Raw genomic sequence first — 26,533 nt, 5'->3', positions numbered from 1 at the left:
TGTGTGGTATTAGACATAATAGCCAAATAAAAACTAGTTGTATAAAACAGTATTGGTTTCCCATACATAGTAAAAACAAAATACTGCTCATGGGTTAAATCAAGAAACCAAATCAGAATCTCACGAACCATGAAAGTGGTCTAAATCTTCTAGGACTGCACCTTAATGAACAACTTGAATTTATATTGTGCCTTCAATGTACAAAAACAACATATGCTAGAGACTTAACATATTTCATGATAAATTAGTTACCAAGGGAAATTAGCTGCATTAGCTTGGAGCCAATTGCAAAAATCTATTTTTTTTAAAAAGGGGGCAAGTTGTCAGTGTCTAATGGCCTTTCCCTGTTCTGAATGTTTCTCAAGATCCATAACGTAGAATGAAGCAAATTGTTGTTTGAGTGCGCCACCGGAATTGGCAAGTTATGGTCACAGGGATGGGCTTAAAAAGTACAATGGCATCCTGCTCCAGCTGCAGGTTTTGCTTCGGGTATTTGGCCTTTCTGAAATGCAACAGAAACCTCTCAGGCCTACAAGTAGCATATCCCATCTAGCAATTCCTTCTTAAAATAAGGATGATGTTGTTTAACATACAGTACAGTGCAGGAAAGGCGGAGCGAGGCGAGAGCGGACCCTATTGTGATGGCGTCGATGAAGATGGCTGCCGTCCTTGCGGGCTCCGTGCGTACCAGGCAGCTAAGTGTCCTTTGCTGCTTGGTGCGCTCGGCTCGTTAAGAAAAAAGCATTTCACTGACTGGATTTCCCTTGTTGTATTTGGTTATGTGACAAATAAAATTGAAATTGAAATTGAATTGAATTGAATTGAGTGCTTCCAGCAATGACTGCAGGTGATAGAAAGAAAAAAAAACCCTGCCTATTCTAGAAATGTGAAACAAAAGCAGAATCTGCTGGAAAGACACAGATCAGTCAGCATCTGTAAAGAGAAATGGCAAGCTGATATTTTGAATTGTTCATGAAGTCAAACAACATTATCTTTTTACTGCAACAGGTGGACAAGGACTCATCTTAACCTCTCATCCGAAAGACAGCACTGTTCACCACTTCCTCAAGAACTCTATTAAACTGTCAGCCTAGATTATGTACTCAAATTCTAAAGTGGGCTTTAATCCACACTCTCCTGTCTCAGAGGCAAAAGTGCCACCAACTGAACCAAACAGATTTAGAGATGTGTTAGAAACTTTTGCTGCAGTAGCTGAAGCAGACTTCACAGCTTGTATTGCCATTGCCTCAGTGCCTTTGCTGTTAAACATTTCATACCAACATATTCAATTAGAAAATGTCACTTTTTGGCACGAAACTTACAGGATGCAATTCAGAGCTGTCGGAACTAAAACCCTACAATGGGAACATTTGTTGAATTGCAGCTTTATCCTCGATATTATATTGGGAATAACTCTGCTTCACAAGAGTAGCCGAGACTGGGGTTAGTATTTTACAGGCCAGGCATACTCTGAGCCACCACTGCAAATGCGTCATTATTGGATTAGTCAACATTTCAGTTGTATGTCGTTAAGCAAATGTGGTGATTCTGTAAAAATTGTTAATTAAGATGTTTCTAAAACAGATGACGCAATAGTAGATTAATTTAAGCAGCTCATGGATAGCTTGCCTCTGCTGGCTTAAAATAGACAACCCTATGGAGCACTTTTATCTCAACAACTTGCATTAACATAGCACCTCTAATGTACAAAAATAGTGAGAGAGTACATTTGATACTCTGGCATTCCTGTGACTTTCCTAACTCATGCCATATGAAGTCCACCCTGCCCCCACTATATGGAAAAACTCTAAAAAGAGGGGCAGGTTGGGGACGGTCTTGCAGGATTATCTATTTGAAGACAGATAATTTGATCAGGCAGGTAACCCAACTTCTTCCTTTCGTACGATAGCAAAATACTGCAGATGTTGGAAATCCGAAATAACAGAAAATGCTGAAAAAACTCAGGTGGTCAGGCAACATCCGTGGAGAGAAATTTGGAGTTGACGTTTCGGGTCGAACCCTTCTTCAAAACTGGAAAGAAAAGAAAATAGATCGAAGGCAGGGCTGCGATCGGACAAAAGAAGTGAAAGAAACAAAAGAAGTAAAAGAGACAATAAAAGGTATTAGAAGCTAGACGAGATGGTAATAGGCTGAGATTAGGTGTAAAGTGTACTGGCAGGGCAAGAGATAGCTGCCAGGTGTGAGAGAGAAACAAAAGGAAAAGGGGGGGGGGGGGGGAAAGGAGTGGAAAAATTACAAGAAAAAATGTAATAGGGGCCGAGGATATGATCTGAAATTGGTGAACTCGATATTGAGTCCAGAAGGCTGCAGAGTGCCTAATCGGAAGACGAGGTGCTGTTCCTCGAGTTTACGGTGAGCTTCCGTGGAACAATACAAGAGGCCAAGGACGGTGAGGTCAGAGTGGGAATGGAGCGGTGAATTAAAATGACAGGCGACCGGAAGCTCGGGGTCACCCTTACGGACTGAACGGAGGTGTTCCGCAAAGCGGTCACCCAATCTGTGTTTGGTCTCCCCAATGTAGAGACGACCGCATCCTTTTGTACGTCTTTGACATATTGGAGGAATCCATCCCAATAGTGTCTTGGAGATAATTGAGCCATCTTTATCTGGATGATCTATAGTCTGTGCTAAAATAAGGTCATCCTACACTTGGCAAAAGTGTGATAATTGCCTTACGGAGATCGTTCAATGTTATCTTGTTCATCAATCTTTGCTTCAAAATGAGACACCTGGACATAAGTGTTGCACAAGATATGAATAACTAACAAATTCATTTAAGTTCTTGGTTAAAATATAATAAAAAATCCCTCTTCTTCCACTGCTCCCACTTACCTGGTTAAATGTTCATCCTGCCTGTAAGGCGGCGCAAGATTTGGAGCAACAATTTATTGTAAGCAAAATTCTGAAATCAATTCTGAATGTTTGTTTAGGGAGCGCTCTAATCATGACACATCAGGTAGACTGGTTGACAATCAGATTTGCAGTTTCTCTATTCTAACCAAAACCACCACCAACTGCAATGCCATTTTCTAGCAAGAAATTCAAATTCAGAAAAATATAAAACACTCAAAAAGGAGATGATATAAATTTATGAATTATCAGATATAAAACCCATGATAGGATTTAAGCAGTTAAGATGTCCACGCCTTTTTCATGAAATGAGATGGAAGAGATTTGAGAGAATGTTCAGAGAATACCCCAATGGTGCAGCATGATGCCTAATGTTTGGATTAACATTTAGCAAGTATTGCAGATGCTCCAAATTGCAAGAATTCTCAAGATAATGGATCAAGTTTCCTGATTAAACAGATGACCAACCTCTTCCATTTAGCATTATATGGTTTATTTATGGGAAGCTTTCAGGCAACATCAAAGGATTCACCAAAAGGGTTCATCATCCTTTAGTTAACAGCCGTGACTGTTCAATGGCCAGATCAGCAAGAGCGCTGTAATATAAATACATCATCAAAGGTGGGTTAACAGACTTCTGATTTTTGGCAATGACATGCCCACTGGGATTAATAAGTGCACAATCTCTTACCCTCATTTTACAATTAGATCAGTACCAATTTGCTAATTGTTTACCACCAATCATTCTTTTTGATTTGTAAGGTAGATATCCGGAACGAGAACATCAAAAGAACCTGATGAAACCACGGTGTACATGCTGTCCATTTGTTCGAATAAGGTGAATTTTCTGAATTATACATGATCCAATACTGTGCATTTACATTTCCTATAGTACACCATTTTGCCTCGGCAGGCAGGGAGCAAAGCTCTTTCGTAAGCCTCCGAAGGTGTGCTTGTAGTCAGAGCAATTACCATAGTATAACTGATAGGACAGAGACTGTGAAAGCATTCAGCTGCAAGCAGGCGGGAGGAAACGAACAAGAAGGTTTCATCTGTGAGCAGGTGGAGCAGGCAAGGGGACCATGAAGAAAAATGAAAATAGGTACATAGAATTTACAGCACAGACACAGGCCATTTGGCCCAACTGCTCTATGCCGGTGTTCATGCTCCGCACGAACCTCCTCCCACCCTACTTCATTTACCCCCAAGTATGCCGAGAGCTATAATCCAACCTAGAGACCTCACAGAGAAAGGTCAAATTATAGAGAGGAAAAAAAAAACTATCATATAGAGCAGATGCAGAAAAAGAACCTGCAAAAATTCAGTAAAGGGAGAACTGTGAAGAATGGCCCAGCAGTGTCTGTATGAGAATCAGACTCCAGGTCAATGTAAAGCACATCACGACAATTGTTCTCTTTCTCAAAACTGAAAGGCTGCGGCTGGTGGCACAAGTTGGTGCAATGTGCTGCAATATGTTATTGTAGGGGATGGGTACCCGCTCTCAAATTTAAATGGATGGGAGGTGCTTCTTCAGCGGGGTAGAAAAGATAATATAAGTCAGCAAGTGAATGAAGTCAGCCTGTGCACCTAACAGCCAGTTACATAGTAGCACTGGCAGAGTGCCTTGGAGGAGGTTATGGCAGACCCTCAGGTAGAAAAATAGAGTTGCTGAACATTTCATTATAACAAAGGTTGACTCTACTTTTAACAGCATTTACTCAATAGGAATGACTGCATAAAAGGAAGACTGCATATGGAAGTGTTCTTGCTGAACATCTACTATATTTGGCTCTCAATAGATAGCCAAGTGACTCGGCAAACAAAATGCACTGTAAATTAAAATTACTGTGTGTGCCAATGTGAGAACTTGTGCAGTCTGAGAACAAAGTGGATTTAAAAATGTTTAAAACAGGCTTACTGCAGACTTTTCCCAGTGTACAGGGGTGTGTTACAATGACAGAGTTCCTGTCAATAAAATACAATAAACCTGAGCTGCCACAAAATTTAGAAAAACGTTTAAAAATTGTTTAAAGGAACAAATGGTATCTGTGGCCTAAAAGGAAGTGGTGCCATTATTTCATTATGTTATTGCAGTGGCCATTTCCTGAGCAAACTACATCAAGATATGGTTACAGCAGAGCTGTCTACAAGGCAACTTGAACACAATTTTCTAATCTCGAGAAACCTATATCAAAATGTATGTGCATGAATTACAGCCAACATTTATTCTTAATGTGAAAGAACGCAGTAGTTTATTTCAATGACATTTCTTGAGGCAAAATAATTCTGACATTAACAATTCAGAAGGGATTCATTATTGGAGGCAATCGTACATAATATTTGAAACCAGATATGAAATGCAAGCTAGATAGGAATATATTTAACAGATAATCCGATTAACTCCTGCCAATTTTAAAATATTTGCATTTTACTTTGATCAATTTAGTTTTTACTTCATACCAATCTGCAGATATATATTCTAATGCATTAGGCAATTTAAAACCTGAAGCACTTCTAGGTTTGGAACTAAACTACCATAATAAAAAGTTACTGAATGACAGCAACCAATGCTAAAATAACTAGGGCGGGTGTATCCCAAGGTTTAGAAAGCCAGCTGAGGTGTACCTCAAAGTGGCATTTCTTCTGCTTCTAATAGAAGGAAAAATCTTCTAAACGCAACTGACAATCTAACTAAAATCACCCACTACCCAAATCTCAAGCAGATGTGCTTAATCCTTTCCAAACACGACACAGTGGCAGATGAATCATACTCGCATCATGTTAACAAAGCTGCCGGAACATCGAATACCCTCCGTGATTCAGGGGGAACAGCAACGGGATTTTTCTTTTCATTTTGCATAACGGCACTGTGTGTTATGACGTTAAAATTGATATAAATACGCTGTCCAAAACACATATAGATTATTTCAATTGACTGAATAATTTTGCATCTGTAACAAAACTCCTTCCTCTTGAGCAGACACCTTAAAAAAATTGTGCAAAGTTTTTTGTTTAATTCTGTATTTTCACTCTTGTTTATAGGTTGTCAGTTGTAGCACCGTATGCCATTTTTAGGTGTTGATTTTTAAGGTGCAGTAGCTTTTTCACTTTCAATGAAACAAATGAGGGTTACTTGTGTTAAATCTAATTAAAGCAGTGGGGGGAAAGACCTGGTGTGTCTCATCCTCAATTCCATTGTCTTGAACAAGCTGGTCAGAAAGCTGTAAATGTTAGAATGACTTTGTGAAGGTAGAGTGCCCAAAACTGCAAACAATATTTAAAATCCACAGTTCTCCCAAGTACCTCCTTCAGGTGGTACTTTTAAGATCAGGAACTTGCGTGTTGGCTGATAACTACATTTTGGGAGCACCAAAACCCTCTACCACTTACAGGTAGAGAATTTTTTCTTATATGGGTTTAAATAATTCTGTTAAAATTTGAGACCACACAGATAAATTTGTTTAAAAGCAAAATACTGCGTATGCTGGAAATCCAAAATAAAAACAGAAAATGCTGGAAATACTCAGCAGGTCAGGCAGCATCTGTAGAGAGAGAAACAGAGTTAACGTTTCAGGTTGATGACCCTTCATCAGGACTGGAAAAAGTTGGAGATGGAACAGGTTTTTAAGCAAGTGTAGGGGCAGGGAGAGGGGGGTGGAGTGGAAAGAACAAAAGGGAAGGTCTGTGATAGGATGGAAGGCAGGAGAGATTAAGAGACAAAAGGGATGATGGTGCAAGGCAAAAGGAGATGGTAATGGGACAAGTTAAGAAACAAAAGATGGCTCTAGATGAAGTGTAAATGGCAGAATCATCAACAGCTGCCATGTGAGAGAGAGAAAGAAGATAGGGGCAGAGGTTATGGTCTGAAATTGTTGAAGTCGATGTTGAGTCCAGGTGCCTAATCGACTTGTTCACCTGTACTTGTACTTCTTGCAATGTAGTATACTGTATTCGCTGCTCACGATGAGGTCTCCTCACACTGGGGGGGACCAAATGCAGATTGGGTGACCGCTTTGCAGAACGCCTCCATTCAGTCCGTAAGGGTGACCCCCGAGCTTCCGGTCACCTGTCACTTTAATTCTCCGCTCCACTTCCACTCTGACCTCTCCGTTCTCGATCTCTTACTCTGTTCCAATGAAGCTCAATGTAAGCTCGAGGAACAGCACCTCATCGTTCGATTAAGCACTTTACAGCCTTCCGGACTCAACACCGAGTTCAACAATTTCAGACCATAACCTCTGCCCCCATCATTTGTTTCTCTCTCTCTCTCTCTCACATGGCAGCTGTTGATGATTCTGCCATTTACACTTCATCTAGAGCCATCTTTTGTTTCTTAACTTATCCCATTACCATCTCCTTTTGCCTTGCACCATCATCCCTTTTGTCTCTTTATCTCTCCTGCCTTCCACCCTATCTCAGACCTTCCCTTTTGTTCTTTCCACCCACCCCCCTCTCCCTGCCCCTAAACTTGCTTAAAAACCTGTTACATCTCCAACTTTTTCCAGATCTGACGAAGGGTCATCGACCTGAAACATTAACTGTTTCTCTCTCTATGGATGCTGCCTGACCTGCTGAGTATTTCCAGATAAATTTGTTATTTGCAACATTGCTTTTATTTTGAAAAAAATTAAGAAAAATTATCCCTTCACTGCACATAAAGTAGAATTATCAGAATATCACATCAACAGAGGAAAAACAAAGAATTTTGTCTTGCAACAAAGCCGTTTCCTGATCAAATTTAAAAAAATAACTTACTTATGTTCATCAAGAGGAGAAATGTTACTGCTGGTTAATGGGACATTTTTCACCTTCAAGTACCCAACAATATAAGCACCAACTACTGCAAGACCCATTGTAGAGTAAAACTCACCCTACTCCAACAATATACCCTAGTATCAACCTCAGAGGAACATACCCTATTGCACCAGTGTAACGTTTTCCCATTTTTCACACCAACTTTCTTCTAACCCCTTTGAATGAGATTGCTAATTTAATGACAGTTTTTGTGCTATTGACCCACGCTCAATCGGAGCTGAATTAAGGTTGCCCAAACATGATGCAGCCAAAATCTAAAGTGTTTAGCAAATGGTCTTGGAATCATTTCTTGAATAAAGATAAATGTTGAAAAGGACAGGAATTCAAGTAAGTTTCACAATTTTTGGATTGGATAATGTAGGATAGATATCTTCATTAAAAATTACTTTTTATAATAAGCTGGAGGTTGACCGATTGGTGCAGAATAGTGCAATAATTTATAATTCATCATACTGTATTAGCATTATGGAACAATTGTAAAAGTACGAGGAAACGAAGTAAATAGGAAAAGAAAATACAGAAGTCCACGCAGTTGGTACAAAACCGTAGAAATCAATCTACAAGCTTTACTCCAAGGACAAACTTAAAGCAAGTTGTAAGCTTGCGCTAAATGAATACCTTATACTGTAATTACTTTGAAATTAGACTAGTAAATTTGCTCATGCTGCCTTACCTTATTGTATCTTCTATCAGCCGATCTGAGCTGCAAAAGAAAGGGGGAAAATCAATACAATGAGAAAATCTCTTACCAAATAAATTCACATTTCTTCTTCTAATTTTCCATCTCCAATGTCACGTGCTCCATTACAAACTGGTGAGAAATAGTTTCACACGTGGCATCTCCAACACGCATAGTTCACAATTTCAGCTGTGCCCCAGTAGAATGCAGAGAGCGTGGCAAGAAATTAACTGCACAGAAGCACCCCAGACTATTTTTGCATACCTCCTACTATCTGGTTTCAGAGTGCATGTGAGGGTGGCCTGGGAGCAAACCTCCATCCTCAGGAGACTCATGATAAAATACCTTGCTAAAACATGGCCTCACTTTCCCTCTGTCTGAACGAGGTGCATTATTAGAGGCACAAAACCCGAACGTTGCCTAGTAGTAGTATGTCGATCTTCTTTGCTGAAGGTGGCCAAAGCACCTCAAGAGCAATAGCACTTGCTGAAAACTCCCTAGTTCAACACCCTCACTGAGTAGAAGTCTCTATTTCTTACTAACCCAGCCAAATGCATCTCACCTTTTCCTCAGCGGATTAAAATTGGTGCCCCAACTCTCCAGAAATGCATGTTACTTTTTTGAAATTTCTGAAATAGTTGCAGGGAACACCTATAATCTGTTATTTAAAATTAAATGCTTCTAACATGCGCTGGAGTACCTTTTAATTGAAACAACAATTTTACTTAGTTTCTTTTTAAGCCCACAAAAGGATTGTGAGGAAGAACTGTTTACTGCACCACAAAGCACATGCAAAATTAAACAGTATAGCTGACACGTAGGAGGTTCTTAAGCATATTATAACTTGATGTTGCAACCATTAATGTACCAGGTTAATATGCATGTAAAACAGAATTATGCATCCTTCACTCAACCCCAGCACATAAGAATAAAAGAAGAAAAAGTGAGGGGAAATTGGATGGAGGAAGTCAGCAATCATTCACAGACTGTAGGTGCTGAGCTAGCAATGTGCCAAGACTAGAGACAGTACAGCAGCAATGAAAAAATATATAAATAGGAAATAAAAAACATAAAATGTACAGCAGATCCATCAGTATCTGTAATAAGAAGTTACAGGTAAACATTGACTGTGTAACTCTCTACAGAACTGAAAACTTAAAGATAAGCAAACACCTATGTGGAAGGGTGGGGTGGGGGGAAAGAGAGGAAAATAAAAGCAGATGAGAAAAAGTGGCAACAGAGACTGTGCTAACCAAGAGGAAATGAGTTAACTGAATAACCTGCAAACTGCTTCACTGAGTAGGAACCTTTCATAGGATATGAAAGATCATCTCAGTGTGGCAAACACAAAGACATTAGAAAAACAAAACAATAAAGTAATAATTCCGGGCACAAAGCGTTAGTAAGGACGGGGTACTCACGCGTGCGCCCGGAGGAATTGCCGGTTTTCAGTATGCACAGCGCATGTGCTGAAAACCGGCATTTCCTGTCCTCTGACCCAAGGGGTTAAGAGGCTCAACGCGTGCGCGGCATCGGGCAGCGCGTGCGACTTGGATTTCCTCTATTTTTAGAGAGTTGCGCGTGTGTAAAGGCCTCCGGTCTTTACGCATTGAAAAACCACACGTAAGTACTTAGTTTTTCAGGTAAGTGGTCTATTAATGCAATTGAGAATTTTTTTTCCCCACAGGTTTGTTATTTTTAAAGAATTTACAGTAAGGTAAGTTTAGTTTTAGCCCCGATTTTTTATATACTTTTTTTTTTTTCAAATTTTAAAATTATTGTTTAAAATAGTTTTTCAGAGTTCTTTATGGTTCATTTAAGTAGTGCAATGTCTTTTTAAATTTTCTTTCAGGTTTAAGTAGTGTTTTGGGGCCAGGAGTTTTCATGAGTTTGACAGCTCTTACTGTCAAACTCATGAATGAACTTTTGCAACCATTGGTTGCCCTGTGCTCACGTGATCCCAGCCGGCTCATCGCACTAAGTACGCCGCTGGGTCACGCACGCACAGCGCGGCAGCACCTCAAGCGGGCCAGTGACAGGAAATGCAATGCGGGCCAGAATTAAAATGTCAGCGCGCTGGGTAAGTGAACATCGGGGGCTTGCACGCGCGGCAAGCTCCCGATCCTAATTTCAGGGCCATTATGTGACTAACTAAGATAGCGTAAAGCACAGGAAAGGCACAAGACCAGAAATGAAAACAGGAAATGCTGGAAACAAACAGAAAATCCCAAAAACGCAAAGAGAAAAAAACCAGACAGACAACACCTGCGCAGTATCCCCCGTCAGTGCTGCATTCTGATGGAGCGCGTCAAACCGTGGGTGATGACAGACTCACCCCACAACGCTAGCACCACTGCTGAAAGCTAAATAGGGGAATGTAGTAAATGTCTCAAGTAAAAGTCAATGTTCAGACCAGAGAGCTATGGAGTGCCAAGGAAAAAGATGAGATACCATTCTGGAAGCTTGCATTGAGATTGGTGGAGCAGTGCAGCAGGCCAAAGATGGGAAAGCTTAGAGTGGGAATGGGAAGAGCAGTAAGTAGTTAGCTCAGGGCCACACGAGGATAGAAAGGAGATGTTTAGCAAAGAGGCCACCTAATCTGTGTTTGCTCTTCCTAATGGTTAAGGAGATTACTTCGTGAGCAATTAATACACTATACTACATTGGAGGACGTACATGTAAATTGCAGTCTCACACGGGAAAGTTTAGTGCCCCTGAAAGTGGCGTGGGAAGAGGTGACTGGATAGGTGCTGTACCTACTGCAATTTACCCAGAAAGTGGGGAAGGACAGCTGGAAGTTAGGGCGATGGAAGAATGAAGGGAGCTAAACCAGAGGGAATGGTCACTCTAGAAAATGAAGAGGGGGTGGGGAAGAAAGGTGAAAAGAAGCTTGTTGTTGAGATCAAGGGGAGTAAATGGTGAAAGACGATTTGCCAAATGCAAAGGCTAGTGGCATGTAAGGTGAGGATAAAGGGGACTCTGCCACATTTCACTATTCCAACCAGAAGCTCGAGACTAACAGCTCCCAGATATCGCCTACTGCTGGCCATCTCATCAAAGTAGCCTGTTTTAAACCCACATTTCAGGCAGATGATTTAGTTTTTCTGAACAAGTCTTTCATCTTGGTTCATCTACAAAATACTAGTGTGATTAATGGTGTTGCATTGTAATATTTAGAACAGCAACAGTTTTCAGTGCTGGCATCAACACATCCCATCCATCTTATGGCATTTCAGCATTGCGTTGCATATCCATATATAGTTCCAATGCTATATTCAGGCAGTGACTTTCTTCTGACGCAGCAAACAGTGAAATAATAGACAAAGGGATAAATAACTTTATAAATGAAGTATAAATCCCTACAATGGCAGTCCCCTTTTATAAATGCAAGCTATTGTTGTTGTTGCCCAAGCATCATTGCAATGCGCTGAGTTTCCGAGTTGAAATTAATACACCGACCTGATCACTCAAGCCACATTTAGTCCAAAAGTTCTACATTTCAAACCATTTCACTGCAATGCTACAATGATGCAACAAGGATATACATACCCCAGAACTGGTACCTCAGCTTGAGTGCGCACACAAAGATGAAGGGGCGAAAATATATACTAGCTGGGGGAGCCCGGCTTTGCCAGAGCTGTTTTGGGCCGGGCGGTTTAAATCGAGTCCCAGGCTTTGGGGCCTGTCTGTCTGTCCCTGTGTGAATCTGCTGCCGGGCAATGTTTTAAATCGAGTCCCAGGCTTTGGGGCCTGTCTCTGTGTCCCTTTGTGACTCTGCTGCCGGGCAACATTTCTACCTTTTAATAGCTTCAAAGATGAAAGTGAAAGTATTTATAAAACGTTTTTGGTAAATGTGATGTTATTTTTAAAAGAGATACTAACTTTTTAGAAGCTGGATTAGCAGAGTAGTTGAGCTGGAAGTAGTGAAGCAATGGCTGCCCGATGCCGGAGTTGAAAAGCATTAGTCCCGCCCACAGACGCAGCGATTGGCCAACCATCAGGCGACTGAACTGTAGGATTGGTCAATCGTGCCGGCACAGGATTGGTCGACCTTGACGTCAGTCAATCAATGCTACTTAGCAGATAATGAGTTTAATTTTGAAGGTTTTTTGCATAACGCGCGAACAATTTTTGTCCGGCCGAAACGTAAATACGCTTAGGACGGTTCTGGAATCGTCAGCTTTCTTTCGACGTAACGCACGTGTAGGTACGCTCTATAACTTTCGAGTTAATTCAATACAGACAGACAGACGGAATGACAGACAGACAAATGTGTATATATATCTCTTTTTATTTTTGTACTATTTCCTTAAGGATTTCACATTCAACTTTAGCATGAGACTTACCTTGCGTAGGAAACAGGGATGTACAAATTGGGACATTCGAACTGCCAGTACTTTGAATTCCCCAGATCATGACAAATTAAAATTAGAGCTGCCATGCCACAGCCGAGATATTTGCTGGATTCAGGCCACACCATCAGTCATACTGTTAACAATCTCATCCTCATTAAGCCAAATATTGCGATACAAATTGTACCATTTTGCATTGCTCACAGTTTGCACTGTTTAACGATGGAAGCAGATGGACTTACCTCATTCCAAGTGCATTCAAATGTTATTGTAGCCATCGACTTACATGCAGTCACTATGCAAAGCTTGTACATTGTTTATTTGGTGAGTCATTGTCACCGCTCACTGAATTAGAAATGACACTGTTCAGTCAATTACTTATTAGATTTGCTCCAGAATAAAGAACACAGCAATAATTTACCTAAACTGTTTTTACTTCACAAATAAGCCGTCACTAAAACACAAGTGACTCAGGGTGGATAACAAAAAACCTTTATTGGGTGCATTTGGTTTCATAGGACAACTTGTGTGCTAAACACAATGACACCACTATTCCCGGCCAGAATGCAAATGATTGGGTAATTCCCCCATCAATCACGCATGGAGCCCGCACTGTTGTACGTCACTGGGATTGATTTTACACATAATTTGTATGTAACTATCCTCCACTCACTGCATTTTGCTGGAGAAATCATCCTGCTTTTAGCAGGAGACGTTGCTGCAGTTTCAGTCATGTGTTCCGTTAGATGCAGAATCTTTTTAAATAGACTCTGTAAATAGACTTTGTTTGCTTTGCTGAGTAAGTAGACTTTGCTTGCTGTAAAATAGACTGTTTGCTGTGAGTCCTGCAGCAAGTCCTGCCCCACCTCCAACTCATTGGCTAACACTGGAAACTCAATAGACATTCCGTAACTTGTGACAAAGGAAATAGGCACGGTAGGTTAGGAGGCAGATTGAATACTGGCACTACACTTGCTTATTATTATGCAAAATATAGGTTTAAAAGAAAAAAAGTGTGACCAACTTGAAAATGCTTTAAGCCAAACATTTATTATTTCAATTTAAATAAACTTTATACATAGGAATGATCGAAAAGTGGTTTGATCATAAAAGATGTGCATGGAATGCAATTGTATGTGATTCAGTAGTCATTAATTATACCACTGACGTAGCCTGGGATTGTAGAAAATTATTCATGTCTCCATTTACGAGACATAATTATTTATCTGCAATAACAATGCTTTTCTACAAGAACCTACAACAGAATCCAACGTGCTCTCTCTGGCAGGGTGATTTGTTCATGTTCTTAGGATGCTGAACATCCTACCGAGGAGAGGGGGAGACAAATGGAAGACACACATACTTTTGGCTTGTTTTTCTACAACTCCTTGTGGTGAATGTAACAGTAGAACGGGCACTGGTCGGCGAGCAGATTGTCTGCCCAACCCTTCAATTGGGATTAAAAGCATGACAGGAGACCCAGAATAGGGCATGGGGGAGAACATTTTACAAAACAAAACAAAACATCAATTCCTCTTGCGCAATTGAACGTAGCACAAACAAATCCTTTAATATTGGTGGAAAGGTTTTACATGGAAACCCCACTCAAAATTTATAGTCGACATGCCAGGTTCGCCAAAGGAAAATAACTTCAACATGCATGGTTTTAACAATTACTTGAGAACAAAACTGAAAAACAAACACTTGGTCAACTATAATTAACAGCAATGCTACAAAAAATCATTATAAGATGACAATATTAAACAGCACCTAAATCAAATGAATGCAGAAAGTAACACTCTTGAAAGTCTTAATGGCTTCTTATTGACTGGATTAGAGCTAAATAACACTGTAGTCAATAAAGACATTGCATAATTTTCCCGGATTCACAGATCAATATATTCTTTGGTGCGAAAAGGTAAACAGTCTAATTAGAAAGGTCATCAAATGTGACAAATGCATACAAAATTCTAACAGCATGCGGGCAAAATGAACAATTTCCGATAATAATGACAGTTTAACAATTCCCAAATCCTGTACTAACACAAAACGGCTGGCAGAGCAACTAGGGCATGGGTTGGACCATAAAGTGCAGAAACTTGGGGGGTGATTTTGCCAGCCCTGGGGAGATGGGTAAGGAGGCGGGACTGCCGGGAAAATGGCAGAATCTGGGAGCCGGTACCCATCCCGCCCCCAACCCGCTGGTACCCATCCCGCCCCCATCCCGCTGGTACCCATCCCACCCCCATCCATCCCGCCCCCAACCCGCTGGTGCCCATCCCGCCCCCATCCATCCCGCCCCCAACCCGCTGGTACCCATCCCGCCCCCATCCCGCTGGTACCCATCCTGCCCCCAACCCGCTGGTACCCATCCCGCCTCGGTGCCATCTTCCCAAGAGCTGGGCGGGCTTAACGAGGTCAATCAAGGGAAAATAGCGTGGGTTGGCCACAAGCCAATGGAGGCGGGACTAAAACCCGACAATTGGGAGTCCCGCCTCCAAAAGCGCCCCATTAGGAAAATCAAGCCCACAGTTTTGCATGAAACTCACCACCTTCATGCCTCCCCACCAAAAAATCTACTGAAAGGGGAAATGGGTGTTTTCTCCAATAAAACAGCAGCAAGAAACACAACTAACCTACAAGTACAAACGTTCTCGAAGCTCTCAAAGGTGAGTTTTTCCAATCAATCAAACATCAAGAAATTATGAAATCCAGGCAGATGGTGGTTACAGTTTGAATGACAGAAAGGTTGACTGGACTGCAATTTTAACCTTTTCACTGGCACTACAAAGAGATACTGCTCTGGGAACTGTGGAAATACTTTTGATGTCTGCATTTATGAGGGCGTTATTATTTACTCGCAATGGCTAATAACGCTTTACTACATTTGAAGTTTAAAGTGGTCTATGGCATGGTTTTTCTTCCAATGTTCAGCTTCTGATGCTAAATGATCTTACCCAAAGAAGGGATGGAGGAGAAATGCAATTGGTCTCAAAATCTCTGGATGAGGGAGGAAGAAACATTCAAGTCAGACAGGGTTCTCACATCAGACTGCTCTCCAGTGATTTCTGCTGCCGAGTGTGCATGTGTGGACATCAGGTTGAGGTCAAGATAGCACTTCGGTGTGATGCTCCACATGGTTGAATAGCTTGCCGACACACAATGTCTAGGCTCATGTGAAGAATGGCTACTTGGGTGAGGAAGCAGAGCTTTACCAGCATTTGTGTAACCACATCCCAGCATGAGGCATTGCCTTCAGAAGTGAAGGGGAGGAAACTGGGGATGGAATTGGAGGGGGGAAATGTAGTTAAAGTGGGCCAGATGACAGGAAGAAAAATAACAGTTAAGATTTGGTTTCACTGACTTCTGTCAAGACTAATACCAGCAGCCATTATTTACCTACGTTAGCAGAAAATCTCTTTCAAAAAGAAATTCCATTCAATTTCCTGTTAGTCACATCTTCCTATTCTGTCAACTAAAGGTTGACACCAGCAGTTGGCATCACTTCAATAACCGAGATGAGCTTACAACACCTTCACAGCACAATTTGGACAACGAAAATTAACAGTCTGGCTAATTCCTTGGCATTATACACAAAATAACATTGTAAAAGACAATTTGTGCTAGCTAATATTTTAACTCCATTTATTGGAATGGGAAAATAAATGGGTTTCGTCGAATATGGCCATTTTACACAGTGCAAATTGAACTGCAAAACTATTAGAAATATTGCACTCCAGCTTTAGTTGCAATGAACAGTTCTTGAGAATCTCATCCACATTTTTTAATCCAGTCAGGTTTTCAATTTGCTCATTGATGTCTGGATTAGTCAGGTATTTTTTGTATATGCCTTATACATTTAGCTTCCCGTCCTCCCTCAATTTTCTTCCCATCTCTTCTAAAGGCACGGAGTCATGTTGGAATATGATGCCATGGATGCCAGCTAGTCTCTGGAACCTCACTCATTTGGCCATTCTTTGTTTGACAGTCTACACAGCAGGACTCAACAGATTATTCTACACTGGAGTCTATCCCGCCCTTGCTTGACATCTATGCACAGTTTTCCGTGGCTGTCATTGGATATTGATCAGGTGAGGGAACCCTAGCTGATTCTTTCCCCGCTCTAGCCAACAGGCTCTAAAGCCAATTGTAGGCCTTTACTGCTGTCACCCTAGGAATTCTTGTACAAATTCTGTGTGTACTTTCCTCTTTCTCCTATCTCAGGCGTTTCAGTTGAAATATATTTCCATCACGTACATACTTTGAACTGGTATTCCTGCATTATGCAGCTTGTTGTTTCCATTCAAAATATTAGTTCTCGAGGTAATTTTTGGCATATAAATGTACTATTTTTCTTCAATTACTAGCTTTCTCCAATTCTCTCTGCTGCATCCTTTGGGATCCTGGCTCTGCGGCAAATTAACTGCCACTGCTACACCAGAGAGATCCTGCTTAATCGCTTTGTTATGCTACATACTTCAAGAAACAAAATGAGCTTCTTTAAAGGCAGTGGAACCAGAAAGCAACATTATTCATCCTAATTCGAGGGAAAGCCTGGCCTTTCATTAGACGGTTTACTTTGTTTTGAGAAACTACACTCAGGCTTTTGGCGCAGCCCATCATCAAGTCAGGCTACGTTAACACAAAAGTTGAACTTCTGCTCAACGGCGCAATATAGATGCTCGAGTTCAGGCTACGGTGCAAAACAAAAGGAAATCTAATTGGATGGTTCTGCATTGCAAACAGCAGCCGAGAGGACTACAGCTCAACCTGTACAGCGACTTATTAATGAATAGCTGTGGATAAGCATGCTCATTCAACTGCTGCAATGCAGTGAGTAAAACCATGAAAAGATTCCCAATGCATTTGTGATATCCAGAACGTCAGAACTGGTAACCAGCCAGAGGCGTGGGCCCAGCCCATAAAAATCAGGGGCAAATGATCAAAAGCAGGGACAAATAATCTTGACCGCATGCACCATCTTGAGCCCTAATTTGCAAAACAATAATCCACCTCTTAAACCTAGATTGCTTGCAAGCAATCAGTGCATCATTTTACAAACGTGTTACACTGATCTTATACTGTACTTTTGGTATTGTTGAGGAGCCTTCTTGGGTGTGGATGCAATGCCAGAAGTGTCGCATAAAATGAATAAAATTACAGATCAGTGCATTGTTAAGTAAGGATGGGCACTGGCCGCATAACAAAGCAGTGATTGCAAAGCCCTGACAAAGAAGTAGGCTCAAAGTTAAAAACAAGGCAGTGGTGCATTGTGCAATCATTCACACTGTGATGATTGAAAATAGCTGAACATATAGCTCTTCTCAATCATTAAAAAAAATTATAGTAAGAGGGGGTGGGGAGACACACCAGCAAGTAGTGGTCCATGTATGTGTCTAACTATTCAAAGCTTTGCCTTCCCCACTTTCACCAATGATATAAGTAGAAAGGGAAGATATTGCTTCCACTTGCATTTCTCTATAAAAAAGACCAATTGCTATACCACATTCGATGCAGTATAAAACTGGTCATTTTCTGTTGTCTCTCTGTTCCATACTGTTTCTTTCTCTATTGACCTTTTTTCCACCATTTGTGTAATTTCAAAATAACATTTTTTTCCTTTTGTCTCTCGCTGAGTTATTGGTCTGTAAAACTGGTAACCCCACTGGTTCATGCATGTGAGTTAAGTGTTTCTTCTGCTGGGACACTCTATGTTGAGACCTGTATTTTTTCCCCCCACTACCTGCACTGAGATGAAGTAATTTAAATTTTAATCTGACCAATAGTTTAATGTTTTAATCTGACTGACTCTTGAACTCTGGAGTTACTGAAGGTCGATGCCAATTGCACGGAGTGTTAAAAAGAGCTCACCAGTCTACACCAGGAATAAATAGAGCTATTCTGAATCACAAGGACATGAAAGCCTTGTTGACACCAACAAACCAAAGCAAACATCAATGAAGAGCAGGTTGGAAAAGAAAATAGGTTCGATTCCTTTGGATGTTTATGGACAAGACTGATCTTAGAAAAAAATAGGAGCAGGAGTAGGCCATTCGGCCCTTCGAGCCTGCTCCGCCATTCAATATGATCATGGCTGATCCTCTATCTCAATACCATATTCCCGCTCTCTCCCCATACCCCTTGATGCCTTTTGTGTCTAGAAATCTATCTATCTACTTAAATATATTCAGTGACTTGGCCTCCACAGCCTTCTGTGGTAGAGAATTCCACAGGTTCCCCACCCTCTGAGTGAAGAAATTTCTCCTCATCTCAGTCCTAAATGTCCTACCCCGTATCCTGAGACTGTGACCCCTCGTTCTAGACCCCCCCAGCCAGGGGAAACATCCTCCCTGCATCCAGTCTGTCTAGCCCTATCAGAATTTTATATGTTTCAATGAGGCCTAGTCGACCCACTCTCTCCTCATACGACAGTCCTGCCAACCCAGGAATCAGTCTGGTGAACCTTCGCTGCACTCCCTCTATGGCAAGTATATCCTTTCTTAGGTAAGGAGACCAAAACTGCACACAGTACTCCAGGTGTGGTCTCACCAAGGTCCTGTATAGCTGTAGTAAGACATCCTTGCCCCTTAATCTATCAGAAGCAATTAAGACATGTACAAGATTAAATGACAAAAAAAATTAAGTTCATTGCTCATGCAACTGCCGAGGATGCTGATGCAGAGTCAAAAAAAGTAGATTAATGAACATTGATTAGCCAAAGTCTAGTATAATTATTAGGAATGTAGAAAATGTATTTTATTCACTATATAAATGCAAATTCTTTCTTCTTCCCAACCTGTTTGAGTCAAAAAACAGAACATTTAAATTGTGCCTCATCCAGGAACTGCAAGAAATGAATAAATAATGGTAATTTCAAAGTACAAGTTTTTTTTTGTATATCAACAAGGATCCAAGGATAAAACACTGAATACTATCGAAGTCAATTCTATGAGTGTACCTACTTTGGTTTATTGTATATAGGAACAAAGAATAAAGATGAAACGATATGGTCAAATGTTGGAAAAAGAAACTACAGTTGGCACCAAAGAATGCAAAAAATATAACTTCAAAGAGATCATTTATATCTGCGTAAAATTACTGTGGTAATCTTATTGTACAGGAAACTTTCGTTTAAGTGGAGGTTAAATGTCCGGAACGCTCTATCCACCGACAAAATTCAGGAGTCGGTTCAGATAAGTTTTTTTTAAACTTTTCGTTGCTTTTTTTCCTCCAGTCGTGGCTCTGCGTCTAGCTGGAGCTGTTGCTTAGCTACAGAGATGCTTGCAAGCTGCGCTGACTGTTTTGAAGCTGTTGCTAAGCAACAGGGTTTGTTGCTTCAGATGGAGCTCAGAAGCTCCGTATGTTTTAACATTAGCGCTGGTTTCTCCGGCAGTTTTGATGGGCCGGCACCAGCTCGGTCCAGTCAGTGCCGGATACCAGAAAGTTTCCTGTAACAATTTTATGAAATTGAGTGGGTTTTTTTGAACCTCTGAACTCTGGTAGCATTCATCATTTGGCATATGTTGCCTTAGTTAACTTAGCTTCAACATTGTTCAACATAAAAATTTTAAAAATACACATTGGAGGATACAGGTATTCAAGAGGATATTGTGCACCTAAGGATTTATTACATTTTTTAAAAACTGTCCTTTATTCTAATATTTAATTGTACGTATTTTATTTCAATTTGGCTAAATGTCAGATCACATTAGAATTGGATATAGACTTGAAAAGGAAAAATTTGCAAGGCTATATTGAAAGAGCAGGGGAGCGGGACTAAATGGATAGCTCTTTCAAAGAGCTGGCACGGGTACGATGGGCTGAATGGCACTATGATACTAATCAAGAAAGATAGTGAAAGAACTTGCATTATCGTGCTTTTAACATTGAGAAACGGGCCACTATGTTTCACAGAGGCGTAATCAGAAAAAATGGATACCGAGACAAAGAAAGATATCAGGAGGGATGATCAAAAGCTTTGTCAAAGAGGTGGGCTTTAAGATGGGTCTTAAAGAGAGGAAGGTTCAGAAGTGGAGAGGTCGAGGAAGGGAATTCCAGAGTGTGTGCCTACACAGCTGAAGGCAAGGCTGCAAATGGGACAAAAGGGATGGGATGCATAATCGGCTGGAGTCAGAGGAAAGGATATATAGAAGGGGGGTTGTAGGGCTGGAGGAGGTCACAGACATAGGGAGGGGAAAGGCCATGAAGGTATTTAAACACGAGGAGCAGAGTCTTCAATACGAAACAGAGAGACCAGGAGCCAATGTACGTCAGCTTGGACAAGGATGATGAGTGAGCATGACTTGGATAGATGGGCAGCAGAGTTTTGGATGACAAAGTTTACGGAGGATGGAGAATGAGAGGCCATTTAGCAGAGCATTGGACTAGTTGAGTCTGAAGGTGACAAAGGCATGGATAAGGGTTCCAGTGGCAGATGGGCTGAGGTAGAGATGGGTGATATTACGGAGGTGATAGTAGGCGGTCTTTGTGTTGGAGAGTAAAAAGGGTCGGAAGCTTTCGGTCGAACAGGGTGCAGTATTGTGAACGGTTTGGTTCAGCCTGAAACAGCGTGCGTGCGTGCGTGGTGAAAATGATGGTTTCAGTCTGCCTGATACTTGACTGGAGAAAATTGCAGCTCACGGATTATCAGAGAAGTCGTCTGGAAAAAAAAGAGGCAGTGGATTGGGTCCAGAAAGGTGGTGGAGGGGTAGAGCTGGGCGTCGACAAAACAACTTGCATTTATATAGCGCCTTTAACGTAGTAAAACGTCCCAAGGCGCTTCACAGGAGCGATACCGAACAAAATTTGACACCGAGCCACATAAGGGGATATTAGGACAGGTGACCAAAAGCTTGGTCAAAGAGGTAGGTTTTAAGGAGCGTCTTAAAAGGAGAGAGATGGAGAGGTTTAGGAAGGGAATTAGTAGCCTGCATTGGAGATAATAGTCACTGTTCTAACTTGCTAGCTCAGCAAGCTGCTGGCACATCAATCTTTCCCAGGATGCACTGCATGATGCCTCCCAGATTGTGACAGCCTGAGCTCTATGGGAGGAGGAACTGAACAGCTGGATTTAGGAGCTGGATTTCTTCACCCCACCATAGCACGAGGCTCAGAAGAGTTGGCAGGTAACATTTTAGCTAACAAAGCGACATCTGTTTTTTTTTTTTTTTTAAATAGGGTACAGCTCTTTAAAAATGCAAAAGAATTTTCAATACTCATTTAGTTACAGGAAACTTCGCGATATCCGGCACCGACATCGGCGTGATGCCAATCTATGAAAACTTCCGGACAGACCAGCGCTAATGTTGAAGGATACGGAGGTTTTCATCTCCGTATCGGACAACAAACACTGCTGCTTAGCAACAGCTTGTAAACAGTCGGCCCGTACCTTGGAAGCGTCTCTGTAGCTTAGCAACAGCTTCAGAGAGGCTTTCCAGAGACTGACTGTTTAAAAAAAATGCTAGGAGAAGAAAAACCTAACAAAACGGCTGCTGATTTCTGCCGTTAGATCGAGGTTTCCGGCCATACAACCTCCGGATAAACCAAAGTTTCCTGTACCTGTTTAAGTGGCTCACTGGTGATCTTGATCTGATAACCCATGTAAGAGTTTTTCATACAAGTTTGCTCCCTTGCGTTAGAAATTTCAAAATTTCATCCACAACAGGTGACTTGCGTGCATCCTCTATTCATGATGGGTTCTAATTTATTTTACAGATCATTTCAGAACCATTTATAAAATGAGAAAAAAAACCTGAAAATTAAATTGCTGTTAGCATTAGCTCAAATATACTCAGACATTCTAATTGTAGGAAGGAAAAACTAGTTTAAAAAACACCAACACAAATCAAAACTGATAAAATTTCATAAACCTGTGCCAAGCAATTGACTGCTAATTTTAGCTTCCATCCAATTTCTATTAAGTAAACCAGGCTCTCAGAGACGTGAACGACATACTATGTATGCGGAGGAGAGAATCAATTTTGTTTCCCTATGTTTACAGATTATAGATTTGTTTTTCAAACTACAGAAGAAATGTAACACTTTCAGCTTGAAGGACCATTTCATAAGACAAGCAGCCAGTTAAAAGGGATTAGGAAGCATGGACACTTTTCCAATACAGGTACAACTGTGTGAAAAACACCTTTCAAAAAATTCATCTTGGCTGATCGCAGCCAGGCCAGCAGTTGGAGCGCAGCAAGGAGCCTCAGTGTTTCTGGTTTCGGGAGGTACAAATCGGCTAGGGTTCCTGAACACTGTTCAATGGCTTCAGCTGGATGCGCACTTGGGTGGGTATCAGGTGAAGACAGGATAAGGCTCTGGCGCATTGTTTCGATGGTTGACTTTATCAAGGATCAGACATGAATAATGAACCAGAACAAAAGTAAAATACTGCGGATGCTGGAAATCTGAAATAAAAACAGAAAATGCTGAGCAGGTCAGGCAGCATCTGCAGAGAGAGAAACAGAGTTAACGTTTCAGGCCGATGACCCTTCGTCAGAACTGGAAAAAGTTGGAGATGTAACAGGTTTTTAAGCAAGTGCAGGGGCAGGGAGAGGAGGTAGGGGAGGAAAGAACAAAAGGGAAGGTCTGTGATAGGGTGGAAGGCAGGAGAGATTAAGAGACAAAAAGAATGATGGTGCAAGGCAAAAGAGATGGTAATGGGACAAGTTAAGAAACAAAAGATGGCTCTAGATGAAGTGTAAATGGCGATGGCAGAATGATCGACAGCTGCCATGTGAGAGAGAGAAAAAAAAGATAAGGGCAGAGGTTATGGTCTGAAATTGTTGAACTAAATGTCGAGTTCAGAAGGTTGTAAAGTGCCTAATCGAAAGATGAGGTGCTGTTTCTCGAGCTTATGTTGAGCTTCATTGGAACCGTGTAAGAGGCCGAGGCGGAGAGGTCAGAGTGGGAGTGGAGCGGAGAATTAAAGTGACAGGTGACCGAAAGCTCGGGGTCACCCTTACGAACTGAACGGAGGTGCTCCACAAAGCGGTCACCCAATCTGCATTTGGTCTCCCCAATGTGGAGGAGACTGCATCATGAGCAGCGAATACAGTATACTAAATTGCAAGAAGTACATGTAAACCACGATAGGGTTCCCCTTGTCCTCACCTTTCACCCCACCAGCCTCCACATTCAACGAATCATCCTCCGCCATTTCTGCCACCTCCAGCGTGATCCCACCACCAAACACGTCTTCCCCTCACCTCCCCCTTCAGCGTTCCGAAGGGACCGCTCCCTCTGCGACACCCTGGTCCACTCCTCTATCACCCCAACACCCCTTCCGCGTCAGTCGGCACCTTCCTGTGCAAGCGCAGGAGATGCAACCTCCTTCCTTCCCACTGTCCAGGGCCCCAATCACTCCTTCCAGGTGAAACAGCGATTTACTTGTACTTCTTGCAAATTGTCAGAACAAAGGGTCATCGACCTGAAACGTTAACTCTGTTTCTCTCTCTACAGATGCTGCCTGACCTGCTGAGTATTTCCAGCATTTTCTGTGAATAATGAACTGTTGGGCCAAGTATTGGAGGTTGCCCAGCAGTCGTACTGCAGCAAAGACTCAATGCCTTCAGGGGAGGTGTGAAGGAAAGAAAGTTGGCACCACCCTCATTAAAATAAGTTAATCTTCCTCTATTGTGGAATTCCTTAATTTCTGTAACAATTAAGAGAGAACGGTGCACAATCCACAGTTTTAATATTAAATCTGCTCAATGGATTTACGAGTAAAAGACACTTAATTGCCTAAATGCAGACAGGGGGAAAACTTTACATGATAGCATTTAAGTTGGGAAATATTGAGCACTGTAACATTTTTTTTTAAAACACACAATTTCTAATTAGTTAACCATATGGAAAGTTTAATTCTGGCAAGAAAAATATGCTGCGGAACAATTCTCAATGGAACTTATCAATTCTTTGAACTCTTTATATATTTCACAGAGCCAAAATTGCAAAGTGCTCCTTTCTTTCTGACACAGTGCTGGTTTAATGAAGTGTTACTGTATCTTACTGAACAAATCTGTCAGTGGGAACACTAGTATCCAATATGTATCTGGTTAGTCAAAAACCATCCAATTGTAGGAAATAATCTAACTGAAAATCTAGACCAAATTCAACATTTTCTTTCTTTTTAATTGCATAATCTACTGCCCCGTTCCAGTATCAAAATACCTGATGCGCTATCAATTACTCATAAAAGACTGAGAGTTAAGAGAGTAACTGAAGGCTTTTATTAACAAAAGAATGAAGGTCTGCCTCGAGTGGTCGACCGGTCCAGAAATACAAAGGGCTGGGGGGCAGTCACCTTTATACTAGGACTTGTGGGAGGAGTCAGCCGAGGCATGTCCAGGCATGTACACAGTGGAATACAAACAGTGGTTTACCACAATACCGTGATAGGAAAGCTCAACAAGCGTGAATATAATAGCAAAATACTGCAGATGTTGGAAATCCAAAATAACAACAGAAAATGCTGGAAAAACTCAGCAGGTCAGGCAACATCCGTGGAGAGAAATTTGAGTTGACGTTTCGGGTCGAACCCTTCTTCAAAACTGGAAAGAAAAGAAAATAGATCGAAGGCAGGGCTGTGATCGGACAAAAGAAGTGAAAGAAACAAAAGAGCTAGATGAGATGGTAATAGGCTGAGATTAGGTGTAAAGTGTACTGCCAGTTGTAGGTCGGTTCTTTAATAAATCTATATATTTTAAAAATTGTCTCACATAATACTTCTGTATCAAACTCGCAAACTCAATCTCTGTACACTCTTTGGTGAGGAGTTGCAGAATTCTGGGGGAGTTTTCCGGACCCTCATAATATCTGGAACGTTACAGTCCAGCTAAACTTATTAAAAGTGCTATCTGGAGGACGGTAACATTTTCACGTTGTTCCTTTCCTTTAGGGATAGTCCGGACCTTTAGACCCAATTAAGCGTCTTTAGGATTTGGCTAACTCAAACTTCAGTTGAAAGTGAACGTCTGAGGAATACGCCTGATTTGGGGTAGCCATAAAGGGGCTAGGACTAGTAATTATCCTTTCAGGTGAAATGGGCGGACATGTGGCAGATTAAATTTAATGCAGAAAAGTGTGAAGTGATACATTTTGGTAGAAAGAATGAGGAGAGGACATATAAACTAAATGGTACAATCCTGAAGGGGGTGCACAAACAGAGAGACCTGGGGGTATGTGTGCGCAAATCGTTGAAGGTGGCAAGGCAGGTTGAGAAAGCAGTTAAAAAGGCTTACGGAATCCTGGGCTTCATAAATAGAAGTATAGAGTACAAAAGTGTGGAAATTATGATGAATCTGTATAAAACCCCAACTGGAGTACTGTGTCCAATTCTGGGCACCACACTTTAGGAAGGATGTGAAGGCCTTAGAGAGGATGCAGAAAAGATTTGCAAGAATGATTCCAGGAATGAGGGACTTCAGTTACATTGATAGACTGGAGAAGCTGGGGTTGTTCTCCTTGCTGTAGAGACAATTGAGAGGAGATTTGATAGAGGTGTTCAAAATTATGAGGGGTCTGGACAGAGTAGAGCGAGAGAGAAACTGTTCCCATTGGCAGAAGGGCCAAGAACCAGGGGACACAGATTTAAGGTGATTGGCAAAAGAACCAAAATGTAATAAAAAGCTTTTTTACACAGCGAGTGGTTAGGATCTGGAATGCACTGCCTGAATGGGTGTTGGAGGCAGATTCAATCACAGCTTTCAAAAGGGAGTTGGATAAGTATCTGAAGGAAAGAAATTTGCAGGGTTACGGGGAAAGGGCGGGGAGTGGGACTCGCTGAAGTGCTCTTGCAGAGAGCCGGCACGGGCTT

General features: G+C 41.4%; 1 protein-coding gene across 6 annotated transcripts in view; it reads right to left on the bottom strand.

Annotated features, from left to right (window-relative positions):
• Positions 1-26,533, bottom strand: part of gosr1 (golgi SNAP receptor complex member 1) — a 113,054-nt gene that overhangs the window by 20,277 nt on the left and 66,244 nt on the right. For all 6 annotated transcript variants that reach the window (XM_085964949.1, XM_085964948.1, XM_085964945.1 and 3 more), the window contains one exon: positions 8,360-8,389. In XM_085964949.1, the coding sequence (XP_085821075.1) occupies positions 8,360-8,389 (30 nt within the window). The remainder of the gene's footprint in view (positions 1-8,359; positions 8,390-26,533) is intronic.

Source organism: Somniosus microcephalus, chromosome 22 (genome assembly GCF_052327205.1).
Source record: "Somniosus microcephalus isolate GS21.2 chromosome 22, FLI_Smic_1.0, whole genome shotgun sequence".
In the NCBI taxonomy this organism is placed as follows: Eukaryota; Metazoa; Chordata; class Chondrichthyes; order Squaliformes; family Somniosidae; genus Somniosus; species Somniosus microcephalus.
The sequence above is the reverse complement of the archived record's forward strand: the minus strand, read 5'-3'. Positions and strand labels throughout refer to the sequence as shown.